Raw genomic sequence first — 16,133 nt, 5'->3', positions numbered from 1 at the left:
TAGGATGGGGTGTTGATGTTTCGGTCCGACGTTTGGATGGAACCTTTTCTTTCCTTGATGCCTGGGAACTTGTACAATCATATGTTTTTGGCCTCGTTTACTTGCTATTTTTTGCAAGATCGGAGGCTTTCTGTTGTCGTAATTGAGTGTAACCCTTGAGAGCAGCGATCGTTTAAGCAATGATGTTGAGTTTGGTGATGATCAACCAGGACACTTCCAAGGGAGTCCGTGAATATCGGTAAACGGCAACGAGTGATTTCGACAGCCACATCGTACCTATTTTTTTCGAGATGGCCTCTGAAGAGGTATTAGTTCTACTCCGTACAGCTCTAGGTCGGTGATCAAGAAGCTTGACTGGAAAACCCAAACTCATATTGAAGCAAAGACCCAATTAACCATGGTCTCCTCTTGAGTACCTAGTATAAACAATAACTTGCCCCTTGATACCTAGTATAAACAGTGACTTGTCACCCATCCAAGAACGCCATACAATGCAAATGTAAACCCAGTTAATCAAATGATCCGTCCCACCTCAGACACTTCGAAAAGGGCCTCGAAACGGCAGTGGCAGAAAAGAAGTCGATTGCCCGCTTCACCTAGGAACCGTTCCGATAAGCCACCTCCCACTTCTTCTCCACATCCCCAATCCTCTTCCTCAGCCCCTGAATCTCGCCATTCAGCTCATCCAGATTCCTCGACAGGGCGCTGACTTCTTCGAACCTCCTGGCTCCAGTGGCCGACTTGACCATTTCCTCGACCATAAACTTTTGTTCCTCGAGCACGGCAAGCCGCTCTTTCAAATCCTTTTCTTCCGTCTCCAATAGGCTAACCACCGTGCTCGCCTCGCTAGGCGCTTGAGAAGCAATATCAGACTCGGCAAGCTCCGAATGCCGCAGGCTGGACGTCGAATGATTGGTCGAGGGAAGGAGATGCGAGTGTGACGAGGACGATGACGGCGTAGATCGATGCCGCAGCATTTGCGGAATGTTTTTCAGCGGCAGCATGTTGGTGTGTAGGAATGAGCTCGCATAAGCATACACTGCGAGCTGCAGCCTCTGCTGGGTCGGATTATCTGCCTTCAAGTCGCGCAGCCTTCTGGCGGCAGACCCGTACTTGGTGAAGCTGTCGATTAGACGTTTCCGTATCTTGCTCGCTTCCTGAATTTGCGCGTGTGTGGGCGGAGGCTTGTTGAGGTCAATCTCCCCATTCTCCTTCACCTCTGGTTGCAAGGCCACGAGGGCCCTGTGAAAACTCGGTAGAAGCTGCCGTATGCCTCGTTCAAACTGCCGAAGCGTCTCATATGCTCGCTGGTCTGGCGGTCTATAGGCCAAGGACGCTGCAAAGTCGCGGGCAGAGAAGATGGTGTCGTTGCAGTCCTTGCACATCCGTATGTCCACGGCAATATGGCCGTTACCAGTTGCAGAAGGCGGCTTCTCTGCGCCAGGGCCGGTTGCTATACTTGAAATTAGCCTAGGAAACGCTGTAGAGAGTGGCAAGCACGTACGTCCAGCGATGCTGAGACTGACTTCGGACGAGCAGCCAGTCTGGGGGTCTCCGCACACTACGCGGCCACATATCCGGCAGTGATGCCGCCTAAATGTCCAAGAGCGGAATTCCTGGTGGCAAAAGGGGCACTCGGGCACCTTGTCATCCTCTTCCCACGTCACCACAGACTGCTCGATCAGTTTCCGGGTATTCTTTTGCCCAGTCAAAGATTGGACAGGGCCCAGCAGAGACCCGTTTGACGTGTTGGCAAGCGCCTCGGGCGAGTTTGCGAGCAACCTCGTCAGTTTGGTCAACCGTTTCTCGAGTCGCGTCACCTCCAAGGTGTGTCTCTCGACCTTTTTTCTTCTGACGGCCTTGAACATGTCGGTATGGTCGACCGAGGCCCCAGTGTGGTCGTTGTATCCTTCCCTCGACTTGTAGCACGTCTCGCATACTCTTGCCCAGATCCCGCGAACTGGCTCGTGGCTCGCACTCCGGCTGAGCTTCATCTGGTACATGGTGTGCTGCTCGCAAAAGAGGCGCCCGCATTTCCGGCAGTTGACGCTTCCATTCAACGGCCCCAGCCCCTTTCCGCAAGTGGGATCCGTACATACATCGTAGCCCGTCGAGCGCTGCCAATGACTCCTCGTTATAAACTCCTCCGGGTCGATGGGCGCTTCTATGGGGAGCTTGCCGGCGGAGCTGGTGGCTGTCGGCGGAACGACAGGATGGGAATCGTTGGACTCAAAGACTTCGAGGCCGCGCAGCTTCAGGTTGATCATGGACAGCGGCTGGAAGCGCTTCGCCTTGAGGACCTGCTTGTCGAACCATGTCTTGACCTCGTTTTGCTCCTCGACCGGGAGTTCCTGGTGGGTGTCGTCGATGTGGCGGTTGAGCTGCAGCAGCGTGACCTTTGAACACGGGCATGTTAGAGAAAGGTACCCTTCCTTATTAGTGACACCACGGCACTCATACCATCTCCTCGCTGCAGATAGGACACACGAGGCTCGACGCATCGGCTGCGCTGCCCTTGGGCTGTGTCCCGACGCTGATGCTGGAGCCTATGTCCTGGGTCAGGTCGGCCAGGTCGGCCAGGCTGCCGCTGGCAGGCGGCGAGATCGAGGAGGAGGCGACGGAAACGGTGCTCTCGGAGGGGGCGAAGGGACTGGAAGATCGAGGAACCGGCGGAGGGGTCGGGCCAAGGCCCTTGCCGCTGCCCAGGATCCTGCCGCCGCCGAGCCTGCGTCCAGACATGGTGGTGTTGATGGGGTGATGTTTTGAGCGAGAGAATAGCAGAAGAGAGGGGAGGACAAGGGGCTCAAGAACGGCCAGATCACAGAGGCAACCCGCAACGACGAGACGACCAGAGGAGGCCGATCCGGGCCTCGAGATGCATAGTTGCAAGAAGAGCAAACGTAAAGGAAGCAATCCTTGGAGGGCTAAACGACAGCTGCCTGTCTGTACGCGGGAGGTCGGCTGTGAGGGGGGCTTGTGGGCGCAAGTATATGTACATGCGCAGCTTGTTGCGTCGCTGCCGCTGGTGGCCCCCCGCTGATGATTCGACGGCTACAGGGATCAGCTCGATGGGCGAGGGCGCTAACCGGGCGCCATTACAGCGGGCGGGCGTGCGTCAAGCGCGCTGGGAGGTGCTGTGGCTTCCAGTAGCCGGTACAAGCAGTGGTCCGGGTCAGCGTGCCCCTGCTATCCGCTCGCCTTATCGGCGTCTAAAAAGTGCCCCAATTCCGATCCGGACATGTCCAAGACATTGGATGAAATTCAAGATTGACGTGCACCCTGAGTTCTGCATCAGAAGCACTGAAGCACTGTCGCGTGGACAGAGCATCACCTATACTGTGCCCGTCACTACGCCTTGACAATGGTCAAGCAGTTCCCCCAAGTCCAGCCGGGAGGGAGCCTGATCCTGGCCTGGCGCGTCAAGGACAAGAGCGTGTTAGTGGTCGGCGGTGGTGAGGTATGTCAGCTGCTTGCTTCGCCTTGACGGCCATGAACATGAAGCCATCGCGACTAACAGGCGCATCCGGCAGGTCGCGGCCGGCCGCATCCTCAACTGCCTCAATGCCGACGCCCAAGTCACCGTCGTCTGCCCCGCCTCCGGGCTCAACGACGAGGTCGCATTCCGCATCGCCGAGAAGCAGGTGACACACATCGACCGCCTGTTCGAGCCGTCCGACCTCGACAAGGCCGACATGGTGCTGGTGGCCATTGACGACCCGGCCGCCTCGACGGCCATCTGGAAGCTGTGCAAGGAGAGGAGGATCCCGGCCAACATCGCCGACGTGCCGCCTGAGTGCGACTTTTACTTTGGCAGCGTCCACCGCGACGGGCCTCTGCAGGTCATGGTCAGCACCAACGGCAAGGGGCCGCGGCTGGCGGCATCGCTGCGGCGGCACATTGCCAGTCAGTTGCCGCCGAATGTTGGGAACGCCATTGAGAATATCGGGGAGCTGAGGACGCGCCTGCGCAGGGTTGCTCCCAACCACGACGATAGCCAGAAGCGAATGCGATGGTGAGTTTCCGCGCCTTTGGCAATTGAGTTACAAGCAACTAGAGACACTGACAAAAGGGACCGTTGTGCATAGGATGTCCAAGGTCAGCGATACCTACAAGTGGGAAGAGATGAGCGAGCTCACGGAAGAGGACATGGAGAATCTGCTGCTGTTCTACCCGGCAAACAAAGTGCCCGATATCGACATTCTAAGGTCCTTGCGCGGTCCGGACAACGACGTGAAGAAGCTCGACGTTTTTGATGGATCATTCGGGTTCAGCGTGGGCTCATGATGGGCGCCACAGTACATGCGTGTTCGATTATTTATTGCACGGGACTGTTCTGGAGTATGGCCGCGCTGAAGGAATCTTCTAATCATGCGTCTCGGTGTTGATGTACTATAGCAAGCAGGTCTTTTGGATATGAGTGGTAAGGGCCATCTCTGTTTTGTTCTTCATCTACTCGGGCATCAACCCGATCACTCTTTCTAGGATATCAAAAAGAGGGAAAATAGATTCCAGGCTCTCAGGCGAATTGCGCTTTTCCATCTCCGAGATGCCGAAATGCGACATGACGCGTCGGTTGGCTGACCGGAGATGCGCCTCATTCTCCGGTCGCCTTCTTCGGATGGAAGCAACCCCGAACATCTGATATGTATCGGCTCACCGCTTGACTCACCCGGTGAAGAAACTTCTCTTTCATGAACCATGGCCGTCGAAGAGCTGTATATATAGATGCAGAGGACAATCAAGCATGGCCGAAGCAACAGAAACACGCACCCCCAGCTGTCGCTGCACCAGCGGCCTTCGTTCCATCACAGACACCGTTCAAACAAGGAGATATTCGGCTGATGAACATGGCGCCCCCCACCGTCCTGGTCATTGGCTGTGGCGTAGCCGGGCCTGTCATTGCGATCCTCCTCAAGCGAAAAGGTTATCATCCGATTGTCTTTGAAAAGGTTCGGGAACTGGGCAATGCCGGAGCGTCATTGATGCTCATGTCGAATGGGTAAGTGCCGAGCTTGATCGATCAGCATTGTACAAAAACTTTGACGCTCATGCTTGGATTGTTAGACTTAACGTCTTTGACTTGATTGGAGTCGCAGACGCCATCAAGGCCGAATCCCTCCCTCTCACGACCCTCTGGGATGCCAAAGCCTCGGGTGAGATCCTAGGACAGTCCAACTTACCGAGCACCTGGGCCGAGAGCTATCGACAGCCTGCTGCTGGCATCAAGCGGACGACGCTCAATCTGCTTTTGAAGGAGAAGGCGGGTGAGGAGGGCATCGAGGTCAGGGAGGGATGGGCACTGGTCGATATCCAGGAGCACGAGGACTCGGTGACGGCGACTTTCGGCAATGGACAGTCAGTGACGGGGTCGTTTCTCGTTGGATGCGATGGCATCAAGTCTGCTTCAAGAGCTATTCTGCAGAAGCAAAGGGGGGTTGAAGAAGGGCTTCCTTCATATACTGGTCTTACACAGGTATGCCCAAGACGACGGAGATGGCATGACGGCAGAAGATAGAATAGCTAACCAAAGCGACAAAAGACGGCCTTCATTTCAGAAACACCGGTGGCTCTTCAAAACACGGCAGCAATGCGCAACTGGTACGGCGACGGAGTCCATGTCATCGCCTACCCAGTAGGCCCCAAGACAATGTCATGGGCCCTCACGCAGCGAGAGACTCAAGAGAGAGAAGAGACGTGGCGCCCCTTTACCGCCGACGAGCTGGATACCCAGCGGGACGCCCTGTGCAAGCTACTAGATGGCTGGGACGCCAGCATCGCTCAGGGAGTGAGATCGGCTGAGCGCATCATCAAGTATGGCCTGTTTGACCGTGAAGAGCTGAGGCCGGACCAGTGGTTTTCGCGACGTTGCGTACTGATAGGAGATGCCGCACATCCTACGAGCCCTCACCTTGGACAGGGTGCCAATCAGGCCATGTAAGTGGTGGCTCAGGCTTTCTCTTTGCAATATTCTACAAGGGGGGGTTTGTCTTCTAACGATATGGCTCTCAATAGGGAAGACTGCTACCACCTGAGCACCATGCTGCCGAATCTCGCCCCCAACAGCCAGCATGAAGATGGCATCGACAAGAGTCTCAACATATTACGGAGCAGTAGTCTCTCGGAATCCGTCTTCAGGCCATTTGCGGAGAAGCGTCAACCTCGGACATCAATGCTCGTCAAGGGCGCTCGGGCGCAGGGCGAGGTGCGGGTTGCCGTGGGTAGGGAGAAGGGCCGGGAGCGAGATGAGATGATTGCGAAATCGTACGAGGGCAATGCTGCTGCTGTCGTGGCCAAGTTTGAGAATCTGCTGAAGCAGCCGTTTTAGTAGATGGGAGACGTGACGAGAGACGGAACGGCATCAGGTTGTTCTCGTCAGCTTAGCTATGGTGCAGGTAGATGGGATTGATTGTCTACAGGCTATACAAAACAATGATCTGATGATTTCGTCTTTTGCGATTGTAGTAACAGTAGTTGTGAATCTGCCCTTGTCAGTAGTCGGCGAGTGACTCTTCTCGTCTACAAAAGAGGGAGCAGCAAAACTTATTGTACCTTAGTAGCAGCTGAATTTGAACCCTCGTCTAGCGACTTGAAATCTTACCACCAAAACCAACTCCCAGTCTCTAATTCTTCTTCAATCTTGGCTCTTCTTTGATTTCGATTCCAACCATCTTGTTAATTTCCTTTTCCTTCGTTCCGCTCCACTACCTGCAAAAAACGAACCTCGTTCGTTGAACAATCCCGTCCGACCGGGGAAACTCGTCTTCATCTCCGAACAACTTTGCCGTCTGGTGCCTCCACATGTCCGAATCTCCGGTCAACCACCACCACCACCAGGCTTCCCGCCTCGAGGGCCAGAAGAAGAAGAAGAAGCCCCAGCGCGGCGGCCGCAAGCCCCTGAGCTGCCTCGCCTGTCGGCGACACAAGCTGAAATGCGACCGCGAGGTGCCCTGCGGGACGTGCATCCGCTACCGCCGGGAGACGCTGTGCCGCCAGAATCCGGCGCCTCCGAAGCGCGGCCGGACTGCTAACAGTACTCGCAACCACAAGGAAGAAGACGTCCGTGATATTGACACGGATGCTTCCGCTGGTTCAGAGCCGCCGCCGGATGCTGAGTCGGAGGCTGTTGACGAACCAGAAGGGCCGGGCCGGGCATCTGCGGACGGGGAGGTTGTTCGCCTCCGGAGTAGCTTCCATAAGGCCCCCGGAGGTGATGATGATACCCAAGACACGGCATTCTTCCTCCGGACTCTCGGTCTGGACGCAAAGGCGACTTCCATCCCCGTGTCCGCGCTGCCGCAGCTTCTCGCTGAGATTCAGAGCGCTGGTCAGCCGTCTGGGCTCTGGCACATGATGGAGGGAGCTGCGAGGAGACGGTACTGGGAGACGCAGCTGCGGTCTGCCTTGCCCTCGCGGTCGTTGTGCGACTTGTTGCTGAACTACTACCTGGACCACATCAACTGGATCTTCCAGATCACGCATGTGCCGTCTTTTCGCCGCAGGTATGAAGAGGAGTTTTGGGATGCCGCCGCTCCAGACCGCGGGCTGGACTTTGTATTCGCGGCGCTCGTCTTCACAATCATTTCCGTCAGCGCTCTGTATGTCCCTCCGGACGCAGTCGAGCTCTTCGGGTGCCCGCGGGAGTCAATACGAGATCTTGCCCATCTGTGGCATAGGGCGTCGCATCAGGCGTTGCTGGCGGGGGATTATGAGGCGAGGCCGTGTGTGGTGCAGCTTCAGACGTTTTCCATCACGCAGTTTTATTGGTATGCTACGAATGGGATTGATGCGCTGAACTCGTAAGTTGGGAAATGAACTCTCTTGGAGTGGTGGAGAGGAATTGTGGTTTGCTGATGGTATGGTATGGTATAGACGGCTGGGGCAGGCTGTGAGGACTGCGCAGAATCTTGGACTGGATAAAGACGTGGCTCCGTCTCGGACGCTGGAGGAGGAGATGAGGCGCCGGATATGGTGGGATCTCGTTGATTCCGATACGTAAGTGTCCCCGTTACTTCGAATATCCCCTTGGATGTGATCAGAAGCCAACAGCGTTCTTCCAGATTCCAATCCATCTGCCTGAATCGTCCTCCCCTGATACGGCTCGAGTCTCCAGGGGTCCCTTTACCACTCAACTGCAACGACAGCGACATGACAGATTCATCCCTCCAACCACGCCCCCACGACGAGCCGACCATGATGATGCTCAACATCTTCCGAGCCCGCTTCTTCAGACTGATGAATCGCCATCTCTGCCACGGCAGCAGTGCCGAAGACGCGCACTCCTACGAAGCCATCTGCAAGCTCGACGACGAGGTCCTCGGCATCACGAGGTCTTACCCCTGGTTCTTCCAGCTCGATCGCGACGGCAGGCCGCCTGCGCTTCCGCAGCCCCTCGGCGAGACACTCGCTTGGCAGAACCACATCATACGGACGTGCATCAGCACGCAGCGCATCCGAATGCACCGCCCGTTTCTGGCCTCCCGCGTCGGCGCCTCCTGGGCGAGATGCATCGAGGCGGCGGAAGACGCCCTGGCCGTGTACGGGGCCATCAGGACCAACCGGTCGACCACCTCGCGGCAAAAGTTCCTGCCGCAGGCATACCAGGTATTTTCCGTTGCGGTGACGGTCGCGGCGCTGCTTCTCGTGGAGGGCTCGCTGCCGATTGCGGACGTGCGGCAGCGGATTCGGGATATGGCGGACGACTTGCGGATCGTGGAGGATCAGGGGTGCGTCTCGCCGGTTGCTAGCCGTGGGAGGCGGGTTTTACTCTGGATGCTGAGGCTCGTGGACATGGGGAATGAAGAAGCGGTGGCTTCTTCTTCAACTTTGGCTGATGACGACGATGCGGATGGGCTTGCGGCGGAGATTGGATTCATTTTTGGCGGAGAGCAGGCTGCGCGGACGTACATGCAGCGCCTCAAGTCACGGCACCGGATGCGCATGAGGAGTGTCAGTGGCTCGATGGCTTTGACGACGAAGCAGCAGCAGCAGCAGCAGCGACAGCGACGGTCGTCGGCGGTGGAGGAGGAGGCGTCGGCTTCGGACGAGCAGGGTAGGGGGATGCTTGGGGATGTGGACGAGGGCGTGGCGAACCTGTCGTCTTCTATAGAGACGCCGCTGCAGGATGTGGGGGGGACGGAGCTGTATCAGATGAGTCTTGACATGGATGATGTGGTGTTGCGGAATCTGCTGGACTTTGATATGACGGCGTTGATGGCTGATGCACGATTTGAATGATGAAGGGGGGGGTTCCGACTCGGATGGTCTTTGCTATGCTTTACACATGCCATGTCCAGATCAAGTATCCCATTATCCGCATCTATCAGTATCAATCTCCGCAAAAACAATCCATCGAAATCTTAGAATCCGCATGATCTATCCTACACGGGGGAATCAGCACAAGGCATTGCCTCAACGAGCAACAACACTTCGTCCTCCATCACGAGTGACCCTCTCTCGCACCCGAACCTTCATGTGTCCGTGCGACAGCTTGACGAGCTGCGGATTTCCCTTGCGCTCTTCATGCTCATCTTTCACTTTGACGCCGCCGCCGCCGCCGCCGTTCGCGAAGAAATTCTTCTTCTCAGACTCGGTCCCGGTGCGGCGCACGTCGATGATGGCCGAGGGGCAGAACAGCAGAGCCTCGCCGCGGCGGAGAGCGACAATCTTGGTGAAGAGCTCTGTTGCGAGCTCGTGGGCAGTGAGGGCGGGTTTGACGACCTTGTAGTCGTAGTCGTCGTCTTCGTCCTCGTCGCCAATATCAGCCAAAGGTGCGATGGATGCGCCGGCTAGATGCCGCTTCAACGCCTGCATCCAATCCGGCGATGTGAAGCGATGGACTATCGTGGTGGAGCACAAATCAAGCAGTTTTGGAGAGATTGTGGGCTCCTGCGTCGAGATGATGACGCGAATTCCGAGGTGTCGTTGCACACGGATGTTCTCGAGGAGCTTTGCTGTGAGGACTGCGCTCTCGACAGTGTCTGTCATGTATTTATGCGCCTCATCAAGGGCAATCACAAGACCGGTGTCTGAGCGGTGCTGCAAAAACAGATCCAGGCAGATGTTGAAGAGTGAGCAAGCCGTCTCTTCGGTGACACAAGGGCACGAGAGGTCAACAATGGTGAGTTGGCCAGCCTGCAATATGCATATGGTTGGTCTCGTCAACGTCTCAATCGCTAGTTATGCTGATGATGAATGAAGTAACCCACCTTGGATTCCCAACTATTTCCTTTGCCTTGGCTCTGCAGCGCCTTCTTGTTGGCAACCTTGACGACTTGCTCCTTGACCATGAAACTTTCGAGGTTGTCAAGTCGCTGTTGGAGGGGGACGAGTTGGCCAGCGGCCAGAGTTTCGTCAAGCAGACGCCTTTTGAATTCGCGGTAGTTGAATGTCGTGCCATTCAACTGCTCTTCAATGCGCAGATCCTTCAGAATGCGTTGAATAACGTGGAGATACAGGGGGATGCTGCCCTGCACGGAACTGACGGCCATGAGCTCCATCATCTTGCGGGTGTCGAGGTCCGACTGGTTGATGCGGAGCTCTTCCACAACAACGTCTGGCAAATGCGCATAAATAGCCTACAGAATGTGTCTAAGTATGACTGTTCGGTCAAGTTATGCTGGGCGTTTGCCACATACCTTGATATCTCGGATATTGGTAGGGGCACAAAGAACCCTCACCGAGATGTCCTTGGCTGAAGCCAGATAGGCCGCCTCGCAGGGCGAGCCACCAAACGGATCGTAATGGAATACGATGCCTGTCAAAGGGCGAGGCAAGACATTTGCCTTGGACTGTGTCAGGAAGTTCTCCAGCAGACAGCTCAGAGAATGGCTTTTGCCAGACCCCTGACTGCCACATATGAAGACGCTAGAGGGGGCCGTCGTGTTGAAGAACAAACGGACGTCTTTCTCGGCGTGAGCTGAAGGGGTTTTCTTGATGGTAGCAGCATCGCTCTCTTCGAGGATGCCTGCGAGGAGGCCGTACTGGGCAAACGGCTCTGCTTTGCCGTTGGCCTTGAGCTCCGCTCCGTAGTCAAGAACTGCTTGGGTGAAGATGGGAGTGGCAGCCAGCTCCTCTGCGTCTTCGTTTGTGCCGTCGAGGCTCAGGAGAGCCAGATGAGCGGCGAGAATCGACTCTTTGCTGGATGCTTTGCCGGAGGAGGGCGAGCTGCTGGCCGATGCTGAGGAAACTGACACGGAGCAGCTGCCCGATGCTGAACATGGAGAGCTCATTTTCATATGCACAAGAGCGAGAGGCTTGCAAGCTTCAGTGATGAGAGCAGTAAGTCAAGGTTAAAGGGTAAACTCAAGAACAAGAGAATTTGAAGCTGTATCGAGGGAAAGTAAACAAAGGCTCTTATCCAATGGCTGGAGGACTCCGAGCAAACGGCTCGACCACATTCACTCGAGGACTGGACATGGGGCTGTGGGCCGCCCATGCGGGAGGCCATCAAATGTCTCGAGTTGACTATGGGTGAGGTTTTCAATCTGTAGTAGCAGTAATGGTAGGATGGAACACTGAGACTTCATTATGCAGGGAGTTTCATAGAGCAATATGAAGATATGAGGTCTCGGGAGTGGCAGATGGACGTCTCTCATTGGCTCCATGCTAAGGGGGGATGTCATAACTGGATCCGTTAGGAAACGCCGCGGTCGCAACTCTGGTGATGATCTCGCATCTACGGTCCATATGATTAGAAAATCGCCGTGAAAAGAAAAGAGAAGAAGCAAGAATGAATCGGGGAGACAGAATACGGTTCTCCATAGCAGTCCTGAGCAAAAGGCTATGCACGATGTGACGGATGTCGAAGCACCACTGTGGGATTGTAGCGCTGAGAGGCCTAGGCCGAAGAAAGCAATCAGCATCTCCAGATCGGATGTCAATGCTTCGAATGTAACCCAAGCTCCATGATGTCGGTAAATCGGGATGTACACGTAGATTAACTGCCCCTTCTAGTCATCAGAGCTTGAGGGTTGCATTCATGATATGTATGTAAGAGGCTGAAGTCGGAGTTGTCGTCACGCGGGGCGCAAGCGAATAACGTCATTGGACCCTGACCTCTTACCAACGACAGATCTGATTCCAAATCGCTTGCTCATCCTGCTTGCTCCTCTTATAGATATCACCAGCGTCTCACACATCGTCATATCAACTACAGCCAAGAAAAACTGATCAGAACGCATCACGAAATGTCCAACGTCGACACCTCCATCCACTCCGCACCCAGCGGCGCCGCTGCTCAGCTGGCAGCTCGCCATGCAGACGAGCAGCCGCTCAAGCTGTACGGAGGCTGGTTCTGCCCCTTTGTCCAGCGAGCCTGGATCACACTGGAGGAGAAGAAGATCCCGTACCAGTACATCGAAATCAACCCCTACAAGAAGGAGCCAGAGTTCCTCAAGCTGAACCCGCGCGGCCTCGTGCCCACCCTCGGCGTGCCCGTCGACGCCGCGGGAACGCAGCAGAAGCCGCTCTTCGAGAGCTCCATCATCATGGAGTATCTCGACGAGGCGTACGCGGCCGAGTCGGAGCACGGCCCTCGCCTGCTGCCGTCGGATCCGTATCAGAAGGCCAGGGCCCGGCTGTGGATAGACCACATCAACACGCGCATCATTCCGGCGTTTTACAAGTTTCTGCAGCACACGCCGGACAAGGGCTATTCCATCGACGAGGCGCGCGACGAGATTCACAAGCACATCAAGGTTCTGGTGGCGGAGATGGACCCTGCCGGTCCGTGGTTCTTGGGGAGGGACATCAGCTTGGTGGACATAAGCTTGGCGCCTTGGGCGAAGCGGCTGTTTCTGCTGGATCACTATAAGCCTGGTGGGCTTCAGATACCAAAGCACGGCGATGAGGATGGCGTGTGGACGAGATGGGGCTCGTGGATGAGGGCGGTTGAGGGCCGGGCGAGTGTGAAGGATACCTGGAGCGAGGACGAGAAGTATATCGAGGTGTACAAGCGATACGCCGAGGACACGACGAATTCGCAGGTGGGACAGGCGACGAGGAAGGGCGGCAAGCTTCCGTAGACGAAAGGTAGATATTCCGAATTATTATCGGTTTCAATATGCGAAGATTGAGTCTCATTTGCCTTGCAAAACAGCATCCTCAGTGAGATCTACATAGGATAGGGTCTCAAGATGAGCACACTGAGCATAGTGTGGTTCCGTACACTAATCGCACTGTATTTATCAGGCAGCAGATGCCGATAAGAAGCAGCAGCCGCCCAAGTAGCGCAACTCCAAGCATTGCCTCAACTCTCCCCCATCCTCCCAGTCCATCAACAAAAAAACCCCCGCCCGCCATGTCGAACCAGCAAGCCTCGCGCTTCACGCCCCAGAACAAGACGACAAACGAGCGGCTGTCAACGCACACGGTCGGCCTCGTCGCGCTCTCCGACTTCCGCAAGCGGCGCGCCGAGGTCCTCGAGCAGCAGGAGCGCGAGGCCCGCGAGGCCGCGCTCTCAGGCACGTCATCAAAACCGGACCGCTCGCAGACTGGCACTCCTGACAACGCTGGCAGTGAATCCGCCGGCAGCGCCGCTGGCCCGGGGCCGCTGAAGAAGAAGAAGAAGAAGCCTACGAAGAACAAGGCGAAGCAGAACCCCGGCAAGAAGCTCTTGTCCTTTGGCGACGATGAGGAAGAAGAGGACGAGTCCGAAACCGGGAGCGCGAGCGCTGCTGCTTCGACGACGGAGCCCTCGAGCGACAAGGATGGACAGCAGCAATCGGGCGGCGAGAAAAAGGCCAAGATCAAGGCCAATGCGGCGGTGGGTGTGATCCCCAAGGCTGTGACCAAGGCGGCGCTGCGCAAAGAGGCTGCGGAGCGAGAGGCGCTGCGGCGGGAATTCGTTGCCTTGCAAGAGGCCGTCAAGGCCACCGAGATTGCGATCCCGTTTGTCTTTTACGACGGCGCCAACATCCCCGGCGGGACGGTGCGCATGAAGAAGGGCGACTTTGTCTGGGTGTTTCTGGACAAGGGCCGCAAGGTGGGCGCGGAGCTGGGCGTTGGAGAGCAGACAAATGCACAGAGAGCATGGGCACGAGCAGGCGTGGACGACTTGATGCTGGTGAGAGGGACTGTCATTATTCCTCATGTGAGTTCTTTGTCTATCTATCCATCCGCTGATACGATTGATTTCATCCACCACTCTATTTCTATGCCCCTCTTTCCATGGTTTCCTTCTATGCAGCCATTGTACTCCCCATCTATCGCTTTTCGTATGCAGACATGCTGATACCGGTACCAGCATTACGACTTCTATTATTTCATCGTCAACAAGACCACCGGGCCCGGCGGTAAGCGCCTCTTTGACTACAGCGCCGAAGCGCCGATCCGACCAAGCTCAACCGACGACTCGGAGGGTACAAGCGGTGGCGGTGGTGTCTTGGTGACTCCGGCCGAGAAGGCGGCAGCGGCCAAGGCGCGACAGCCCGACATCTCCACGCTGGAAGGGTACAACGAGGACCCGACTCTGACAAAGGTGGTGGATCGGAGGTGGTATGAGAGGCACAAGCACATCTATCCGGCGAGCACGTGGCAGGAGTTTGATCCGGAGATGGATTACTCGACGCAGATTCGGAAAGACAATGGCGGCAACACCTTTTTCTTCTCCTCAAAGTGAGGAAGAAGAAAATCGGATAGTGTAGAAGTCAATGATGATGTGGAGGGCTCACGATGGAGAGTCGAGTAACCGAGAACCGGCCCTTTGTCGCTGATGGTTGTTGGGGAGCTGGAGGCGGTCTCCCTCTTGATGACATGTCGCAGAAAGCGTTTTGTCAATCAGCCGTTTGATGCGTGGATCAGTCAATCAGCCGTTTGCTGCGTGAATCAGTCCATCAGCCGGCGAGTTGCCGCAGGGCAAGGGCGGCAGCGCCGAGGAACAGCCAGCCCGGCCAGAAGACGAGGAGGAAGAAGGCGTTGCCGCAGCCGAGGATGAAGACTGCGAATTCGTAAAAGAGCTTGGCGCGGATCTTCTGGATCCTCCTGGACTGCCAGAAGTCGACTACCGTCTTTGCAAACATGGCGGATCCGTGCGTGAGGAGCTGTTGCGAGGCGAACAATAAGGCATGAGAAAGGAGATGATGCTGCTGCTGCTGCTGTTTGCCGGCACGGGACGAGGCGGTGACGAGCAGGGCACGCGAGATGATGTTATTGTAGACGACGTGCACAGGCACAGAGACGGTGTACTCGTAGACTTGCAGACAGTAATGACTGTAGACGAAGAACGAGGACGGCTGCGAGATGAAGCGGGCCTTGATATGGAGGTATTCAAGGGGAGGAAGAAGCGCACAGAGGCTGCTTAAGAAGAGGCTTCCAGCTCTTCTTCCAAGGGCGACGACATGGACGGTGGTCGAGTGGGGCCGGAAGCCGCCGGTGGGCTCGAGCCGAGATGACGTCAACAGGGAGACTCTGTGCATGGCCAAGAAACCAAGACGGGCAAAAGACGGCGGAGACGGATGGAGGCTGCGAAGATGCTGGAAGCTACGTAGTGATGATAAGAGGGGGATTTGGGGGGGTCCAGATCAGACCACATTCGAAGCAGCAGGACGAAAAAGGAGATGCAGATGGGGGGTGGTGGTAATGGTGATGGTATCGTTGGTGGTGTTGTCTGTTTATATGGAGATGGAGATGGAATATGATGGTTCGCTTATTACAGCAACTCGGGCCTCGATACGAAACGAAGCGCCGACGGGGTGCCATGCACGCATCCCCATGAGCACGGCTTATTGGATCTCGGCTACGGTTCCATGCCTACATACTGATAGATATTAGTACTATCTATCTATGTAGTAGATCAAATTGCATTGAGTTGCAGCCCCTGGCTTTCGAGATCCGCCACGTTTCCACGAGCCAACCAGAAGGCGTGCGCCCACGCAGATGCCGGCTTTTTCTTACCCGACGCCGCATTTCTGAAAGGGGCCTATCTATCTAAGAGGTGCACGTTTTCGGATCTGAGGCGCGTTACTCGCTGGCTTGATGAGGGGGGAAGCTGCATAGAAGGCGCGCGCCCATGCATGGCACATGCGAACCCGTAGAACTGCAAGGAATGGCTGCATGTTGTGGTTGCGGCACATGGGCAAGTCGGAAAGCGTGGATAGAGGATGGATTGGATGGGTTGGAGAGCCCGTTTGACGGAG

The 16,133-nt window shown here is 56.1% G+C and overlaps 8 protein-coding genes across 8 annotated transcripts; 5 read left to right on the top strand and 3 right to left on the bottom strand.

Annotated features, from left to right (window-relative positions):
- Positions 1 to 596: 596 nt before the first annotated feature.
- BBK36DRAFT_1135093 (FYVE-domain-containing protein) lies at positions 597 to 2,753 on the bottom strand (the record flags this gene model as incomplete). The annotated part of the gene is made up of 3 exons (XM_024892526.1): positions 2,461 to 2,753; positions 1,505 to 2,396; positions 597 to 1,453 (listed from the first exon to the last, which is right to left on the bottom strand). The coding sequence occupies exons 1-3, from the start codon at positions 2,737 to 2,739 to the stop codon at positions 597 to 599; spliced, it is 2,028 nt and encodes a 675-aa protein (XP_024750950.1). The 5' UTR covers positions 2,740 to 2,753.
- A 608-nt stretch (positions 2,754 to 3,361) lies between these two features.
- On the top strand, positions 3,362 to 4,284 carry BBK36DRAFT_1116706 (siroheme synthase; the record flags this gene model as incomplete). The annotated part of the gene is made up of 3 exons (XM_024890263.1): positions 3,362 to 3,457; positions 3,531 to 4,012; positions 4,086 to 4,284. The coding sequence occupies 3 exons, from the start codon at positions 3,362 to 3,364 to the stop codon at positions 4,282 to 4,284; spliced, it is 777 nt and encodes a 258-aa protein (XP_024750949.1).
- A 563-nt stretch (positions 4,285 to 4,847) lies between these two features.
- Positions 4,848 to 6,325, top strand: BBK36DRAFT_1116480 (FAD/NAD(P)-binding domain-containing protein; the record flags this gene model as incomplete). Its single annotated transcript, XM_024890238.1, has 4 exons — positions 4,848 to 4,999; positions 5,065 to 5,473; positions 5,540 to 5,934; positions 6,013 to 6,325. The coding sequence occupies 4 exons, from the start codon at positions 4,848 to 4,850 to the stop codon at positions 6,323 to 6,325; spliced, it is 1,269 nt and encodes a 422-aa protein (XP_024750948.1).
- Positions 6,326 to 6,798: 473 nt separating this feature from the next.
- BBK36DRAFT_1197331 (hypothetical protein) lies at positions 6,799 to 9,234 on the top strand (the record flags this gene model as incomplete). Its single annotated transcript, XM_024896981.1, has 4 exons — positions 6,799 to 7,796; positions 7,870 to 7,992; positions 8,058 to 9,049; positions 9,107 to 9,234. The coding sequence occupies 4 exons, from the start codon at positions 6,799 to 6,801 to the stop codon at positions 9,232 to 9,234; spliced, it is 2,241 nt and encodes a 746-aa protein (XP_024750947.1).
- A 173-nt stretch (positions 9,235 to 9,407) lies between these two features.
- Positions 9,408 to 11,228, bottom strand: BBK36DRAFT_1197323 (hypothetical protein; the record flags this gene model as incomplete). Its single annotated transcript, XM_024896980.1, has 3 exons — positions 9,408 to 10,131; positions 10,206 to 10,574; positions 10,635 to 11,228. 3 exons carry the CDS (start codon positions 11,226 to 11,228, stop codon positions 9,409 to 9,411), a joined length of 1,686 nt encoding a protein of 561 aa, XP_024750946.1.
- Positions 11,229 to 12,185: 957 nt separating this feature from the next.
- Positions 12,186 to 13,022, top strand: BBK36DRAFT_1197320 (glutathione S-transferase; the record flags this gene model as incomplete). The annotated part of the gene is made up of 1 exon (XM_024896979.1): positions 12,186 to 13,022. One exon carries the CDS (start codon positions 12,186 to 12,188, stop codon positions 13,020 to 13,022), a length of 837 nt encoding a protein of 278 aa, XP_024750945.1.
- Positions 13,023 to 13,293: 271 nt separating this feature from the next.
- On the top strand, positions 13,294 to 14,617 carry BBK36DRAFT_1133181 (XAP5-domain-containing protein; the record flags this gene model as incomplete). Its single annotated transcript, XM_024892075.1, has 3 exons — positions 13,294 to 14,089; positions 14,243 to 14,357; positions 14,409 to 14,617. The coding sequence occupies exons 1-3, from the start codon at positions 13,298 to 13,300 to the stop codon at positions 14,615 to 14,617; spliced, it is 1,116 nt and encodes a 371-aa protein (XP_024750944.1). The 5' UTR covers positions 13,294 to 13,297.
- A 199-nt stretch (positions 14,618 to 14,816) lies between these two features.
- On the bottom strand, positions 14,817 to 15,417 carry BBK36DRAFT_1197311 (hypothetical protein). Its single transcript, XM_024896978.1, has 2 exons — positions 15,333 to 15,417; positions 14,817 to 15,230 (listed from the first exon to the last, which is right to left on the bottom strand). The coding sequence occupies exons 1-2, from the start codon at positions 15,411 to 15,413 to the stop codon at positions 14,832 to 14,834; spliced, it is 480 nt and encodes a 159-aa protein (XP_024750943.1). The 5' UTR covers positions 15,414 to 15,417; the 3' UTR covers positions 14,817 to 14,831.
- Positions 15,418 to 16,133: the final 716 nt, after the last annotated feature.

Source organism: Trichoderma citrinoviride (genome assembly GCF_003025115.1).
Source record: "Trichoderma citrinoviride strain TUCIM 6016 unplaced genomic scaffold BBK36scaffold_5, whole genome shotgun sequence".
NCBI lineage: Eukaryota > Fungi > Ascomycota > Sordariomycetes > Hypocreales > Hypocreaceae > Trichoderma > Trichoderma citrinoviride.
This window is presented reverse-complemented; position numbering and strand designations above follow the sequence as displayed.

Coding starts and splice junctions, on each gene's coding strand:
- BBK36DRAFT_1197311 (XM_024896978.1), bottom strand. CDS start 15,413: ATGCACAGAGTCTCCCTGTTGACGTCATCTCGGCTCGAGCCCACCGGC. Junction 15,231..15,332: donor ACTCGACCACCGTCCATGTC/GTCGCCCTTGGA, acceptor TTCATCTCGCAG/CCGTCCTCGTTCTTCGTCTA.